The following is a 14,752-nucleotide window of genomic DNA, read 5'->3' as shown; positions in this document are numbered from 1 at the left end:
CTTCCTACTGAAATTCGAGGGAAAAGATAGTCCATTAAAATGCTGTTGCAATACGTTTGTGATTAGGTAAACAGTTGCTTAATTTTATGTGTTACAGGTAGAAAATCTGCAGGGAGTTCTAAGGATATTCAAGCCCAAATAAAGGACCTCCGTTTGGGTTACTTCACTGCTTCTCCCCGGAATTTTAGAGTTCCTTTTGAGCTGCAGTTGACATTTCTTTAACAGGGCACATGCTGAGCTTTCCATTCAGGCTTCTAGTCAGAAATAGGTCTGCCCTGGAAATTTGAATATATGCAGGCTGTTGCAGAGCCTGATGGGAAATATAAACCATTTGTAAGGAAATACTTAAATGCTGGGGCAAGTGTTCATATATAAATGTTTTCAGGGAAAAATATTATGTTAAAAAAAATCTGAGATTGATGTTTTCTGCAAGGATTATGTTAGATAGTACACCTAAAAGAAAGAATAGTCTTCTATTTCAATTAAATTATACCATGTATGTATGTTTATGGTTTGTGATTTGCTTCTGTCCATCTAGAGACAGCTTAAGTGATACTTGTATGGGGCCTTTTCTGGTCCTTTAGTTGGAACTGAATGCACATACTGTGGAAAAAAAAATAATTCATTTTTCTATTTTATATCAAATGCAACTGCACGGACATTATCATAGCTGATCAAAACATGCCATATTGCAGCCTATTTTGTTTTGTATAAATAACCTATCTCAGTAAAATTACTGATGGTGAAGATAACATCTTGAAAAAGGGATATGCTGTACTGTGGCCTACAGCAGGGACTGCACATTTTGCAGATGTACTTGAAGTAGCCAGTTAAAAGGTAATTTGGGAATGCCTAGTGGCATCGTCCCATCAGCTAACAGTGCACCAGATTTCTTGGTGACCTGGTTTGGTTTATGGTGCCTTGTAGCTCTGCTACTGCTGATATACAAGTGGACTACCTACTAATTAGTTGTGTGTTTGCTTTTCCATTTCCTTCTTATTTCAAGTGCAATTTAAAAAAACAGTAAAATATTTTTTTCCTCCACACAGTAGATTTCTCATGTTAATTCTCTGCAAGCTAGTTCAGCTTCCTACTTAGTTTCCCAAAAGACAATGTTGGAACCTTGGACCCATTGAAAACATGGCAAAAACCTGACTGTAAGCAGAATTTCACTCTGTAAATATGCACTGGAAAATCAGGGGCTGCTTTTGAGTTTTGATTACATGAAATATATTTCTTTAGTTTACTGCATGTGTGTGGATCTTTAAATTCGAGAGAAAGTTGATTTATAGAGTTTGGGTAGATATATTGTTTTATTTCTGTAGCGTGGTGTATTTCATATGTTTCTTTAAATGAACAACAAAAAAAGATTTACAGGTTTCTTCTTTTTGCTTCCTGGTAATTTGTTTGACAGCTGTACGTAGATGCTGAACATAGAGTAAATCCACTGTCAGCATATCTTCCATCTTCCTTTATGACAGGCATAAACATGTGTGACACATGGCCTTACCTCGGTCATTCCCATTTACTGCAGTACTACATTTGTTTTAATTGTTTTGAATCCTTTTCAAATTAACAGCATTTCTGCAGTGCCTCTATATTGGATTTTTTGCCCCCCTTAATCACAACAAAGTGTCCAGACAGTAAGTCAAATTAACCTATTAGTGTTTGTTTCCGCTATAATTTTTTTTCAGTAGGACTTTTTTTATTAGCTGTATCAAAGGTTTTTATCAGGTCAAGAAGCACAGTCTCTGCCAGCTATTCTTTGTTCAAGGCTGTAGCAGCAGAGCTCGAGCATTGTGTTTCAACAAGGCCTCTTGAGGAGGATGAGCTGCGAAAGCTGAAAGTGAAACCAAGGAAACTAAACTCTATTGAAAAACAAAACTTGAAGTGATGATTTTTGTTTATTTTTGTCTCACAGAACAGCCTACTGCTTGATCCTAAATACACCTTTATGTACACATTAAAACATTTTCATTGGCAAAGGAACTAAAGTTCCGGTGAAAGTCAAAGAAACGTGTGGGGTTTTTTTTAATTGTCCCCATAATCTTTATAAATGTACCACTCATCATGCTGTTTTTTCCTCTCCAAATTCAAACCACAATGTTTTATATGCCTTTGAGAGCCTTCTCTTTTGACTTTTTAAAGCTGAAATGAAAGTTTGTTTGCTTATCCTTCTAGCCAGCATTACAGATTTTACTTTGTTTTATCTTTCCCTCCTGCCTTCCATATTCTTTTAAGTTGCTAAATTGTAAACTGGGAATAAGTTATATTATGTAGATGTTTCTGACATCGTTTGTTTAAAATCATCACTCAGAGCAGCATGTGACACAGCTGAAGTAATCTCATCGGTCTTGTAGGCTAGAACAAAATAATTATGTAGAGGATTACAAATGTGAACCTATTCTCTCCTAGAGTAGATGGAGTGCTCTACCCTTGCTCTGTGCCTTGGTCCCCCAGCGATGTCAAAGTGTCAGCACTCATTAAGAGAACAACAGTATTTGCTTATTCATTGAGAGACAGGTGTCAAATCTGTACTTCACTTTAAAGGATTTTTTCTCCTTGAGCAGGCGGATGATTATTTCTCCTGTTCCTTCTTATTACCTTAGCTAAAGAAAATTAGCTTTATTTTTAGTGTCATTACGTTGCTTTATCTGTTTGCTTTGCTAACTAGTAAACAGTAGAAATTAAGTAATGTAGCATGCTAAGCAGAAAGCAAGGAAACTTTTTTTTTCTACTTACACTTATATTCTCCTAAAACCATATTTTTGGAGAAAATAATTATGCATCCCATATTTTAATAAAAACTTATAATTTTTTCTAATACTAGTACTTGGATGACACCTCTTTTGGGCCTCATGAGAGGGGAGCCCACAAAAAGGGCCTACCAGATGTTAAATGCCTGCACTCCAAATCCAGCAAAATAAAATAAGTATCTTTTCCTGTGGCAGAGATCTGCTTTAATGAGCCTTTTTGTAAATACAGTGCTTCTCTCTTACTTTCTCTTTCTCAAAATAGTCATCATGTAACTGTCTCGATTTCAAAACTGATTTTAGGAAATTACGGGTTTAGTTTTATAAACAAGAAAATGGACTGTATGTTTTCTTTGTAATGCAAGTATCTGAAAAACTTTGTGTTATTTTTAAAGGGATAATCAATAAATAATGATCTTTTTGTTTTCATGTATCATACCAGTCGGTGTAGCCCCTGTGATTTTCATGACCACATGACTTGCTGTGAATATGCAAACCAATGGACATGTTCCATTTATTACCTACTTTATTGGGTTTGCTTCCTTTTTTTTCAGTTTGATTATTGAAAATCAGGCTGACCATTCATTTCACATGTTTCACATCTAGCATGTCCTGGAGCACAAACATTTCTCCTTGCAAGCTTTAATGGAATTTAATCTGTTAAACGTGGTTTTTCATCTTGCTGATGCAACTGGAAAGACTGGGGGTTCATTATATGTATGGAGTCTTCGTGTCTCCAAAGTGCTCCTGCTGGCTGTTGATGGCCACTGAAAATCAGTTCTGTGTTGTGCTTGGGGAGTGGTTCATACACATTCATTTGTTTAACAATCTGTTGTCTTTCCTGTTTTTCAGTTTTCCAGTTTGACACTGAGTTCTATATCAGTGGGCTTGCCCCTCTCTGCGACCAGCTTGTTATACTTTCATATGTGAAGGAGGTTTCCGAAAAAACGGTAATTGTTTTTATTTGGGCCTGATACTAGTCAGGCAGATCAGATTATCTGTGAAAAAAATTGTATTCCCTGGTAGTGAACAGTGCTTGAATCTTCTCTCACCTATAAAATAAGGTCAGTGGAGGTGATGTTGAAGACTAATGTACTTACCTTTCAAAAGTCCTGTCTGGATTCCTTTATTTCTTGAAGGAGGCAGAGAAGGTCTCAATAGTCCTTCTCTCTCCTCTTTCTTTCCTTTTTTCCCCCCTTCCTCTTTTTCTCTCCTTTTCTCTCATTCTATCTGCTATTTCTACACCAGAAAAAAAGTATAATTTTTTAGCTATAAGAGGGGTTTGCTGACACTGCATTAAGATGCAGAAGAAACCCAAGCAGTGAAGTTGATCAACTCAAGCAGTAAGAGTCACTGTGGCGAAGGCGAGAAGCACAATTGAGAGCGAGTGGCATCATTGTCTCCCTTGCTTCCAGTACCTTTAGTTGTGTACACCCAGATGTGTGTGTAGATAGGTAGAAATTAGAATTCATGTCAGTCGTTATTACTGCATGTGGGCAAGTGCCATGTCTGTCTCCAACATTTATTTCATATTGCCAAATAAAAGGCAAGGCAGTGGAGGAAATCCTTGAAGTTGCAGAGTGAGAGTGGCAGGTGCTCTTGATCATCTCTTTGATAGTATATCTGCATTAGACAACCATCACCATAGTAACCCTAAGCAACTGGGTGCACAAGTTGCTAGGCAATGAAATGCTGTAGGTTCAAACAAATGCTCGAGCCTGCTGAAATCAATAGGGTTAGCTTCTAGCTCTGCTGCAGGATGTCAGTTCTTTATTTTTTTATTTATGTTAAGGAGAAAAGTAATGTCACAGCAGTGTTTCCCAAGAGGGCTGATACACTAGTTCTCTAATGTGCGAGGGTTGGGGAAAAAAAAAAAAAAAGAGGCAAATAAATGGGATAAGGAAAGGGAAAGAAGATATGGGTTGAAATGCTGGGAAGCAAGGAAATGGGGAAGCTGCTGTTAATGAAGTCGTAGCATGGAAAAGGAGCTAATACAAAAGAGGTAGTAACCGATAAAGGTTGAAGTTATTCTGGCAGCTTCAGGAAAGAAAGACAAAAAGAGTTTCAGCTGATATGGTAATGGTACACAGGAAAGAGATGGGTTTTTTCATATATTTGCTTCTAATTAGTCTTTTAAACAACTCTGAGTGCTGGACTTCAATAACTTCTTAGCCCTCTGGATGACTCTATCAAGGAAACAAGTTATCTCCTTCCTGACACCATGTCAGTGCCCTGGTGTGGTGGGAACCCCTCTGTTAATGTCTTGGCTTTGTGGAGCCTGAGCTGCCTGAGCCTGCACCAGAAGTTCAGGTTGCTACGGATATTGTTGGCTTTTGGGGAACATTGTTTTTTCTACACTTGATTTCACAGCTTTCAAATTGCAGCTTCCTACTTGTGACAAATTGGATCAGAATCAGACTCACTGCTTGCTTGCTTTTAATGGTTAATACTTGAAAACAGTTAAATTGGTAGAAGACCCGAGTTATGTTGCTGCCAAATGCATAGGCTAGAGCTGTGTAAATCTACTTTGTATGTCTTCTCACTCTTTCATTCTGTATTTTGTTATAATTCACAATGAGAAGTAGAAAATAAGGGATTGTTTCAAACCTTGTCTTAATGAAAGATACAGCTAGGTGAAGGCAGCAGTTGAAGGCAGCAGTTTCCCTTGGATAGAAGATTGAAGTCTATGATGTTGTCTTACCATAACCACTACGTTGCACTTGAAAGTTCATGTTACTCTTAAGATCATCAGCATAGCAGATTAATTTTTTCCCTAGTGCTGCTGGACACTTTCAAGTGCAAACATAAACACAAGCTAAAAAAACCCAAGTTCATCTTTGTACCAGAATATCAGTGATTCATAGAGCTCTGTCCCTCTGAGCCTGAGTCCAGCTGAGAATGTGTCTCAAATTGTTTTGTTTCTTGAATGCTCTGCTTAATTATTAATCTGCAATAGCCCTGAAAACTTCTGTGACCACAAGCAGAAAAACAGTGAGCAAACTCAAGGGGAGGATTTGACCAGTGTCTTGTCTAAACCTCCTTTCTCTGCACAGATCTCTTCAAGAGAAGCAAGCCAAGAGCAGCATTAACTTCCCTTTGTGTTTCAGGTGTAGTTACAGCTACTCTGTGGAGCAAAGCTTTGCAATGGGTATGGTTCACAAGTGAGTACCCAGTACGAAGTACCTTGGGGAATGTTTGCTGTTGTTTAATTTCAGCCTTGTTTGTAGATGACCATCAGTTGGCATTGCTAAGGTAAATCCTGTAGGATATAACTAAGATGATTGTGTTTCTCTAGGAAATGGAGTGTTGTGCAAGGCCTAGACTGGATATTGTACAACCCCTACCTGAGTCCTGTGAAGAAATATCTTCTGATGCCCTAACAGTACGAGGATTTCAGGAAAATGAATGTAGAGATTATCATTTAGGTTGGTGTTACTAATATTCTTTTGTTTTCATAACTTGGTTAAAAAAGACTTGCTCTGGGAGGACTCAGCCTCCTTTTTAATTTTTTGGTCATCTCTGTAAATAACTGTCTGTAACCGATTATGACATTGACATGTTAAGTGGAAATCCACAAGAAACAGTCAGATGAAATAAAACAAATGTGCGTATTTAAACATCATGGTTTGTAATGTCACCTATTAAGACAGACATATTGGGGAAGGCAGAAATACAAATCTTTTGTAACGTCTAGTATTATGGAAGGAAGTATTTTCTATGGAGATGCATTCAGCATGATCTGTGGGGGCTCTTGTGTCTCTTTGGAGACAGAAGGCTTCAGGAATAGTGAAATAAGTGATACGGTGTCATGGAAGAGCTGCTCTAGAGTTGAAGATGGAGTAAATATCACCTCAAAAGTAACATGCATTTGGATCACCTTAAAAGGGGCTCACTGTTATTTAGCCTCCCTGTACAGATAAAGCTATTGGCATATAACACCCCCAGAATGGTAAAATGTAATGAACAGGAACTGGAATTTGGCAAGTTCAGCCCAGAAGATAGATGTAATTATGTAGCAGGCAGGGAGATTAAGCCCTAGCACAATGTATGCCAGAGTCTTTTAAATAAGATGGGATGGTTTTCTGATATATGTGTTGTAGTGCAGAAAGATGCATGGCAAAGCTGATGCAGAATTCCTTGGTGAAGATTATATAGCGTATGTTACACAGAAACATTCCTTCTGGCTTTTAAAATCCATGAATCTGATTTTTAAGCATCTTCTCTGGCAGCACTCTTCAAATCATAGGCTTGGCAGGCCTCTTTGTGTACATCAATGCCCTTAAGCCACTAGAAATACAGTATATCTCCTCCTGATCTCCGAAACATCTCTGCTACTATCAGTAGAATTGGAATTTCTTTGTGCCTGTCCTTAAGCAGAACATTGATGCCCACAGTTGTGCTTTTATGCTTAATGAATATTCTAAGTCTAAATTTTTGGATGGATTTAAAACAAGTTTTATTTTGTGGATTGCTTATCAGTTCAGGAGTGATTTGTGTGCATGTATAGATACAGATAAAAGATGGAGGATGGTTTTCCTTCCTCTATCTACAAAATATTGATAGTGGTTTTTTGTGGGTTCTGTGGAAATAATAGCCATTCTGAACAGTCATCTGTGCTTGATTTTACCTTTAAGTACATTTTTACTTTTGAGCTTACTCAAAAACAGAGGCTTATGGTATAAACAAATGCATTACACATATAACCTTAACTTATAGCATCGCAAATGCATTGCTGTAATGATGTGCTGTGTCCCCAGGGGTTATGGCATCTATCATTTATGCTTTTGATGGCCTTGACCTTGATGGGGAGGATAAGTTTATTGCTGGCCATGTAGTGTAATAGTCCTCTAAAAGTATAATAATGTGTTCTAAACCATCATAAAGTTTACACATAGTGGATGAATCAGAATTTGCAATAAGCTGTAGTGATTTTTTTTGAAAGCTGTTTTGCCATTTAAACCAGTTTTAATTTATTGGAGAATACAGCTTCCCAAACAAGCATGTTCTGCAGGAGTAGCCTTGCTGTCTTCCTTGCATCTCTTCTTTTTAAATTCCCCTCGAGGGTGTACTGAAAAGCAGGGCTTTACTTAAGGAACATATAATAATAATAAAAATGTGTATGCATTTGCAGAGTATTCGGAAGGTGAATCACTTTTCTATATCATCAGCCCAAGAGACGTGGTTGTTGCTAAAGAGCGGGACCAAGATGACCACATTGACTGGCTTCTTGAAAAGAAGAAATATGAAGTAATTTTTACATCATTCTTTCTGTCAGACTTTCCTGGTTTGGAAGGTGGGGTGGGATGATGAACTTCGTTCAGTCCTTTGGATAGGATAGTTTCTGTTCCTGCAGTCAGGGACTAAATGCTTGTGAGGGGTAGGTGTTGACTATACATCTCTCCATCTCTCTGGAGAGTTAGTCTTCCTACTGAAGCAACTCATCTGAATTGCATCCAAGTGAGGCAGCTGAATTAGATGTTGTGAATACTGCTCTCAGCACCAGATATGAAACGTATTAGCTGTCAGTGAACAATACTAAAGCTGAGTTTTGGCTTTAAAGCAGCAGGACAGTTAACTAATGAGCTACATGGATACTTTTCTAGATCTATCCCAACTGAAGGGAGGAGGGATATGAACATGGTGTGGAACATTAGATTTATTTTTTTTTCCCTATTCTATATCACATCCACAATAAAGTCAAAAGTTTGTGTTAGGTTACTGTATGTTGCTCTGCATTACTTACTTCAGTGTGCAAGTTTTTAAAAGCAAAATAATTTGGGCTTGAACTGTAGGTATTGGTGTGAAAGTAGTGTTACTCCCAAAAAAAGAGAGCCAGTATTAAAAAAAAACATACATCTTCGTTGGTAAAAAACAGCTCAGTATTTGGTTTAAGCATGTTTAAACACAAAGCAATAATAATACAGAATTCTTACAGACAATATTAACATACATCCAGTGTTTTGAAGTCCTGCAGTTAATAACTTACAACGCTTGTTACGGTTCATAAAGTAACTTGTAAATGCTTTCTTACATGTTATTTCTTGGATGCCCATTAGAAGAAAAAATGTGGGAAAGCCATTCAGCATGTATACCTTTCATTAATGCAGTCATGATATTTCTCATGCAGATGTTTAAATCCTTGTGGATGCTTTTGCATCTGAATAGCAAACTGATATGATGAGTGCAGTTTTGCAGTTTATGTAAATCACAGCATTTAGTCCCTGAAGACTCCAGTAATTTGCAAGTGACAGCTGTGTCTGTGCCTTTGTGAAATCTATTCAGGGTAGTAGATGGCTTGTGTGTTATGATGTATGGTAAAGGTTTGATTTTGTTTGTAAAAGTGCCAGCTTTGTTTCTGTACGTTTGAAAGAAGCGGAAGAAGAGAAAACAACACTTAAATGTAAATCAGTCTGACTGGAGAAGACTTTTGGGCTGGGGAAGTGAAAGGTAGCCTTCCCCCTTCCCCTTTCCTGATGATTTTTTTTCCACAGGTTTTGGTAGTGAAGGGTTCTCATTTGAAAATGATCCAATGCGATGGCATTGTCTGTTTTGTTGTAATCTTGCGATTTGATCCTAATATAGTAATGTGGAGTGAACCCAGATGGAAACAAAAGTAGTTTTCTCTTTGCTTCACTGCTTTTGTTTGAGTATGAATTCAAAGCTGTTCATCCAACCATGGCATTAAAAATTCTAGTGCTTCAAACACCCTGCTCTGAAAAATAATTGATTTATATAATTCTACAGCTTTCTGTATTGAACGTTTGTTGATTCGGCTACTATTCCTGTTTTCTACTTTTGGAATATAGGAAGCTTTGATGGCAGCTGAGATAAGTCAGAAAACCATAAGAAAGCACAAGATTTTGGTAAGTCTCAACATTTTTTATCAAAGCAAAGTATCTGGTTGTTTTTAGAAGGCTGTAAGATGCTACAAATAGTACCCCTTCTCTGAATGGCAGCAGACAATAGCTATTAGGCATACTCCAACTGGCATGCAATTTCCCGGTTTCGGCTGCAGAAGAGGAGCCTTAGTGTGTGAAACATGAAGGGATCTGGATTTATGAAGGTGCTGTTAACATGAAAAAGGAGATGCACTTCTCCGATTGCTGATGGGATTTTGGTTTGCTTTTACTTCCGTATTAAAATTGTTGTTGTTTCCAGTAACACACAGTATTGCAATATTAGAGATTGGGAGGGGGTGACATATTTCTCTTTTAACTTTTACATGCAACAGGGTTTTGGCACGAGTTTAAAAGGTGCAGTTGGAAGACCTTTTAAATGCTATTGTTATTCAGTTGCACTTTCACATCTAGCTCTCTCATGTTGCTTTGCAATTCTCATTATTTACATAGTTAAGCTCCTTTTTTCCTGTGTAGTTATTTCCTATGTTTCTAGTTCCTTCACAGAGCAACAAAGGATATTGATGTTTAAGAGAAGAGGGGTGGGGGGATAAAGCCACAAAAAACATCTCTAATTTTCGCCTTTTTTGTTTGACTTCCACATGAACTTACTGGTATTTAATTAATACTGCTGCTTCTTTAAATGGAAGCTTGCTTGTAAGTACAAAGTGTTAGAAAACATACTGAATTTTTTGATTACTGCTATAATATGTACACTGCATATCAGTATGTCTTTAAAATTATTTTCTTGTGTAGTCCAGAAGTTGAATCAAGACCTAATGGCATGCCATCACCTATCACAAAATTTGCATGATTTAACTCCTCTGTGACCCTTTCAAAAGTTGTAAAGAATTCTTAAAGGAGATCCTGGCAATTCAGGCTTTTCTCTTGGCTTGCAAAAATTTGCTCTGCTAGAATGAAATTTAGTGTGGGTATATACAAGTAGAGCTGTTGAGTGTTTAGTCTCTAATGCAAAACGCATGGAATGTGTTAAGGAAAAAATGTTGACATCAAGTTCTAAGAGAAGGATTAGTGAGTGGTACAGGGATTTAAAACAACTCATGCTATCACTGCCCAGCAGCAATCAGACCAATGATACTGCACTCAGACCACCTGACAAGTCTAGTGGTCTTGGGGCTTCTTTTAGATTGCAGTAATGATGACTGCCCCTCTGCACCTCTTGAGCAGAATGGAAGGGTTCCAAACAACCACAGATGTACAGCACCTTTCCTTATACCGTCTTCTCTGCTCAATGGGGAGCTTGTCCACGGGAGAAGGAGACTGCCACAAATCTTCAATTCTTGATAATGGTGAAGTTGAAAGTATAAAGGTGGTTCCTATAGCAAAATTAAATCCTAAAATCTGGTGTATGTGCATGAATTTATTGCTTTAAAACTTCGTGGTAGATTAAACTATTGAAGTTGTTGGGTACCTCAGTTCATATTGTGTGCCATTCAGTACTGTCATAGAATAATAGAATAGAATCATAGAATCCTAGGGGTTGGAAGGAACCTCAAAAGATCATCTAGTCCAACCTCCCTGCCAGAGCAGGGTCACCCAGAGCACATCACACAGGAAGGCGTCCAGGCGGGTTTTGAATGTCTCCAGTGAAGGAGACTCCACAACCTCTCTGGGCAGCCTGTTCCAGTGCTCTGTCACTCTCGCAGTAAAAAAAATCTTCTGATATTCATCTTGAACCTCCTATGCTCCAATTTGCATCCATTACCCCTTGTCCTATCACTGGTCATCACTGAAAAAAGCTTAACTCCATCTTCCTGACACTCACCCTTTACGTATTTGTAAACATTGATGAGGTCTCCCCTCAGTCTCCTTTTCTCCAAACTAAAGAGACCCAGCTCCCTCAGCCTTTCCTCATAAGGCAGATGTTCCACTCCCTTCATCATCTTTGTGGCTCTGCACTGGACTCTTTCAAGCAGTTCCCCGTCCCTCTTGAACTGAGGGGCCCAGAACTGGCCACAATACTCCAGATGTGGCCTCACCAATGCAGAATAGAGGGGTGGAAAATTTGCTACGTAATAATAGGTAACAATCTTGCTAAATTCGCAGTAATTCCTCTACTTTATGGAGCAGCACTAGGATTTATATTCTCAATCAAGGTTTTTTCCTCTGAAAACTATGTTTACAAAGAAGGTGTCTCATACGGTAGCCGTTGGGTTTCTTTTTGAGATACCTAATGCAGGCACTGACTGATCAGCCATGTTTTTTGAACAATTATTAATATGTAGAGGTGGCACAGCCTTTCCATTGTTAATTTGAACCTGTGAATAGTCTAGGCAAGTATTTTGTGTTGACTAGTTTGTGGGCCCTAAGTGTGAAGGAGAATTTGGAGTATCCACTTAGGACCTGGTGCTTGACCTAGCAATGGTACATACAGCTGGAATTAAAATTATTGTGCCAGTCAAGTGTTTGACTTCCAAACTTTTATAACTAATTCCTTGGTTTTATTCCCTTTAGGATATTGGTTTAGCCTATATAAATCATCTAGTGGAGAAAGGAGAGTATGACCTGGCTGCTCGGTAACTTACTAAGATTTTTTTTTTGGTGGCTAAAGTGTATCTGTGTAAAGAAAAAGCAAAAGTAAATTACTGATTCTGAAGTATTTTGTGATGTTGATTTTTCTATGTATTCTAGAGTTTCTGAAGATTCAAAACATACAGATTTGTATGGACCCTATTTTTCTTTCCTGTATTGACCCTAAAGTTACTGTAAACTTACTAAAATTTAATTAGATTTGAGACATATATATTTTTGAAAGTAAACCTTTACTTTTTCAGTCACATTACGTTTTCTAAATAAATATTTTCTTTGGATGTTCATGATCTGAAGTTTATTAGTGTGTCATAACATGTACGACCATCAGAAAATAAATTGTGGTCACATGGGTGTAAATAAAAATGTCAAATCTGGGTATCTAAAGTAAGCAACAGAAATTACTGAAGATGTGTGTCTTCATGTACATATATATATATACACATATTTTTAAGTATTCAATTTTACTTGGCTGGGATTTAAAAGTTTCACTCATAAAGCTAATATGGCTTTAATCAATAATGGTAAATGCATAATAAGCTGTTATATCCTTTTGGATACAAAGAAATAGTAAGATCTGAGAGGAGTACCTAACATACTTGAAGCAATGGTTGCCAGAATGAGCGACCCTTGAAAGTGCCTTGATTAGGGAGAAGAAAGGAGAAAGGAATCCTTGCAGTAATGCTGTCACATTTGTATTCTTCTGTGTGCCTACTTTTTTTCTCCCCTTTCATCTTCTTTCCAGAAAGTGCCAGAAAATTCTTGGCAAAAACACAGAACTCTGGGAATTTGAAGTTTACAAGTTTAAAGAAATAGGTCAGCTTAAGGTAAGTTAATTCCTGTCTCTGAACTCCAGTAGTTGGCATGCTGTATTTCCTGCATGTTTTGATCAAGTATCTCAAGTATCTAAATGCCATGTGTAATGGCACTAGAGTGGTAGGAGGGTATAAAACTGCCCTCAAAATTCCTGCACCAGCTCTCTACGTGTACAGTTGTCACTCAGACTGTGTGTATGTTAACAAGCCTCAAAACAGGGTTGGAGGCGTAGCATATCCAGGTACTTGGCTACCTATTTTTAACTTGTTGTCAGCCCACAAGTAGAAGACCCATGCCCAAGGCCTTTACCTTTCACAGCTGCTCACAGTGAAATACATGTTTCCTATTTACTTTTCTCTCAATTCCAGTGTGTCTTGAAAAATCCTACCCCAACTCTTAAGGAGAATATCCTTTGTGGGTGCCAGCCTTTCCTGAAAATCCAAGCCCCCTGCAACAGAGATGAAGCTTTAAGTGTCAAATGTAGTTAAATTGCAAAGCAATAGGGAAAACCTGTGCTGTGTGCTAGAAATGGAAGCAAGGGAGAGGAGCAATCTGCCCTGTCTTGTGTTTTCCCTGGTCACAAGCCAGCTACCATAACGGTACACATTTATTGTGAGATTCTCAGTTAATAAAATACCTGGGACATAAGGCTATTGTGCTGTCACTGCCAAGCCAGTAGAAAACATTATGCATACTCCCTTTGGTAATGCATGTACTTTTAGTTCTGAATTTTATGTCTTCCCATTCAAACTCAATGAGCCAAAAAGGACATATTATTAAGATCTCACAGCATGCAGTCCTCTGCTGGTTTTGAGCTGTTTAAATCTGTTCAAAGAGCAAGAGTGTTTCAGTATTACAGTTTTCAGAAATGTCTGGCTTTTGGTTTAGAGCCATGCCAGTGCAAGAACAGTCTTGCCTTTTGTACGAGTTCTCAGTGTTTCCATGCGCTCTTTGTCACCTTGAAAGCTGAAAACTCATGATTCTGTCTCTATTTCAATCCAGTAAAGGACCTGAGTGTAGGTACAGGTGAAATTTCAATAGTGTTCCTTAGTCCTTTTGGGTTTATTTTGTTTTTAAGATGTGAGTGTCTGGAGTGGATGTTTTTCTTTTCTCCACTTATGTCATCCAACAGACTGTAAAATACAAAAATTTTTGCAGGTTTGCTGCAAAAACATCTCTGCTGAATTACTGCCTTTCTAAACAGTTGGTTATTTTCAGTCCCTTGCAAGTGGACTTAGAAGAACATAGGTGGAATCCATTACATTACTCTGCTCCAAGCTGCAGTTCTAGAAGATGCCTTTCGTACTTTATTATTTCAGCCACATATAACTTGTCCCAAGTTCCTAAAGATACTTGAATATCATAAAGGATATTCAGTTAAGCCAGATCTAAATGAAGCTGTTCTTGAAATGCTTGGTGTCACTGTCACCTGTGTGATATTTGGAATTTTACTCAACCAGTGGGTATTAAACATGGTAGTGCCACTGGACTTTAATGGCTTTAAGCTCCAGTGAGGATACTCTTTTTGAGATTTGCAGACAAAGTGGATTTCAAAATGGAATTTTCTTAAAGTATTTGCACTGCATAGAAGTGATTGCCTTAAATCTCATGTTTCCAATATAACGTGATTTGCCAGTAACTAAGATGATAGTGAAACTAAAGGTTTAAACTTTACTTCCTGAGGAAGGACTGATTAGTGATACCCCAATGTCAAAGCCTGTGGGGCAAATGTCTTGT

General features: G+C 37.9%; 1 protein-coding gene across 1 annotated transcript in view; it reads left to right on the top strand.

Annotated features, from left to right (window-relative positions):
* VPS41 (VPS41 subunit of HOPS complex) overlaps positions 1 to 14,752 on the top strand; it is a 99,372-nt gene that overhangs the window by 64,098 nt on the left and 20,522 nt on the right. The window contains exons 11-16 of the mRNA XM_051610114.1: positions 3,606 to 3,703; positions 6,049 to 6,178; positions 7,885 to 8,000; positions 9,560 to 9,616; positions 12,125 to 12,186; positions 12,945 to 13,026. Coding sequence (XP_051466074.1) covers positions 3,606 to 3,703; positions 6,049 to 6,178; positions 7,885 to 8,000; positions 9,560 to 9,616; positions 12,125 to 12,186; positions 12,945 to 13,026 — 545 coding nt within the window. The remainder of the gene's footprint in view (positions 1 to 3,605; positions 3,704 to 6,048; positions 6,179 to 7,884; positions 8,001 to 9,559; positions 9,617 to 12,124; positions 12,187 to 12,944; positions 13,027 to 14,752) is intronic.

The sequence above is a fragment of the Apus apus genome, chromosome 2 (genome assembly GCF_020740795.1).
Source record: "Apus apus isolate bApuApu2 chromosome 2, bApuApu2.pri.cur, whole genome shotgun sequence".
NCBI classification, from domain to species: Eukaryota; Metazoa; Chordata; class Aves; order Apodiformes; family Apodidae; genus Apus; species Apus apus.
The sequence above is the reverse complement of the archived record's forward strand: the minus strand, read 5'-3'. Positions and strand labels throughout refer to the sequence as shown.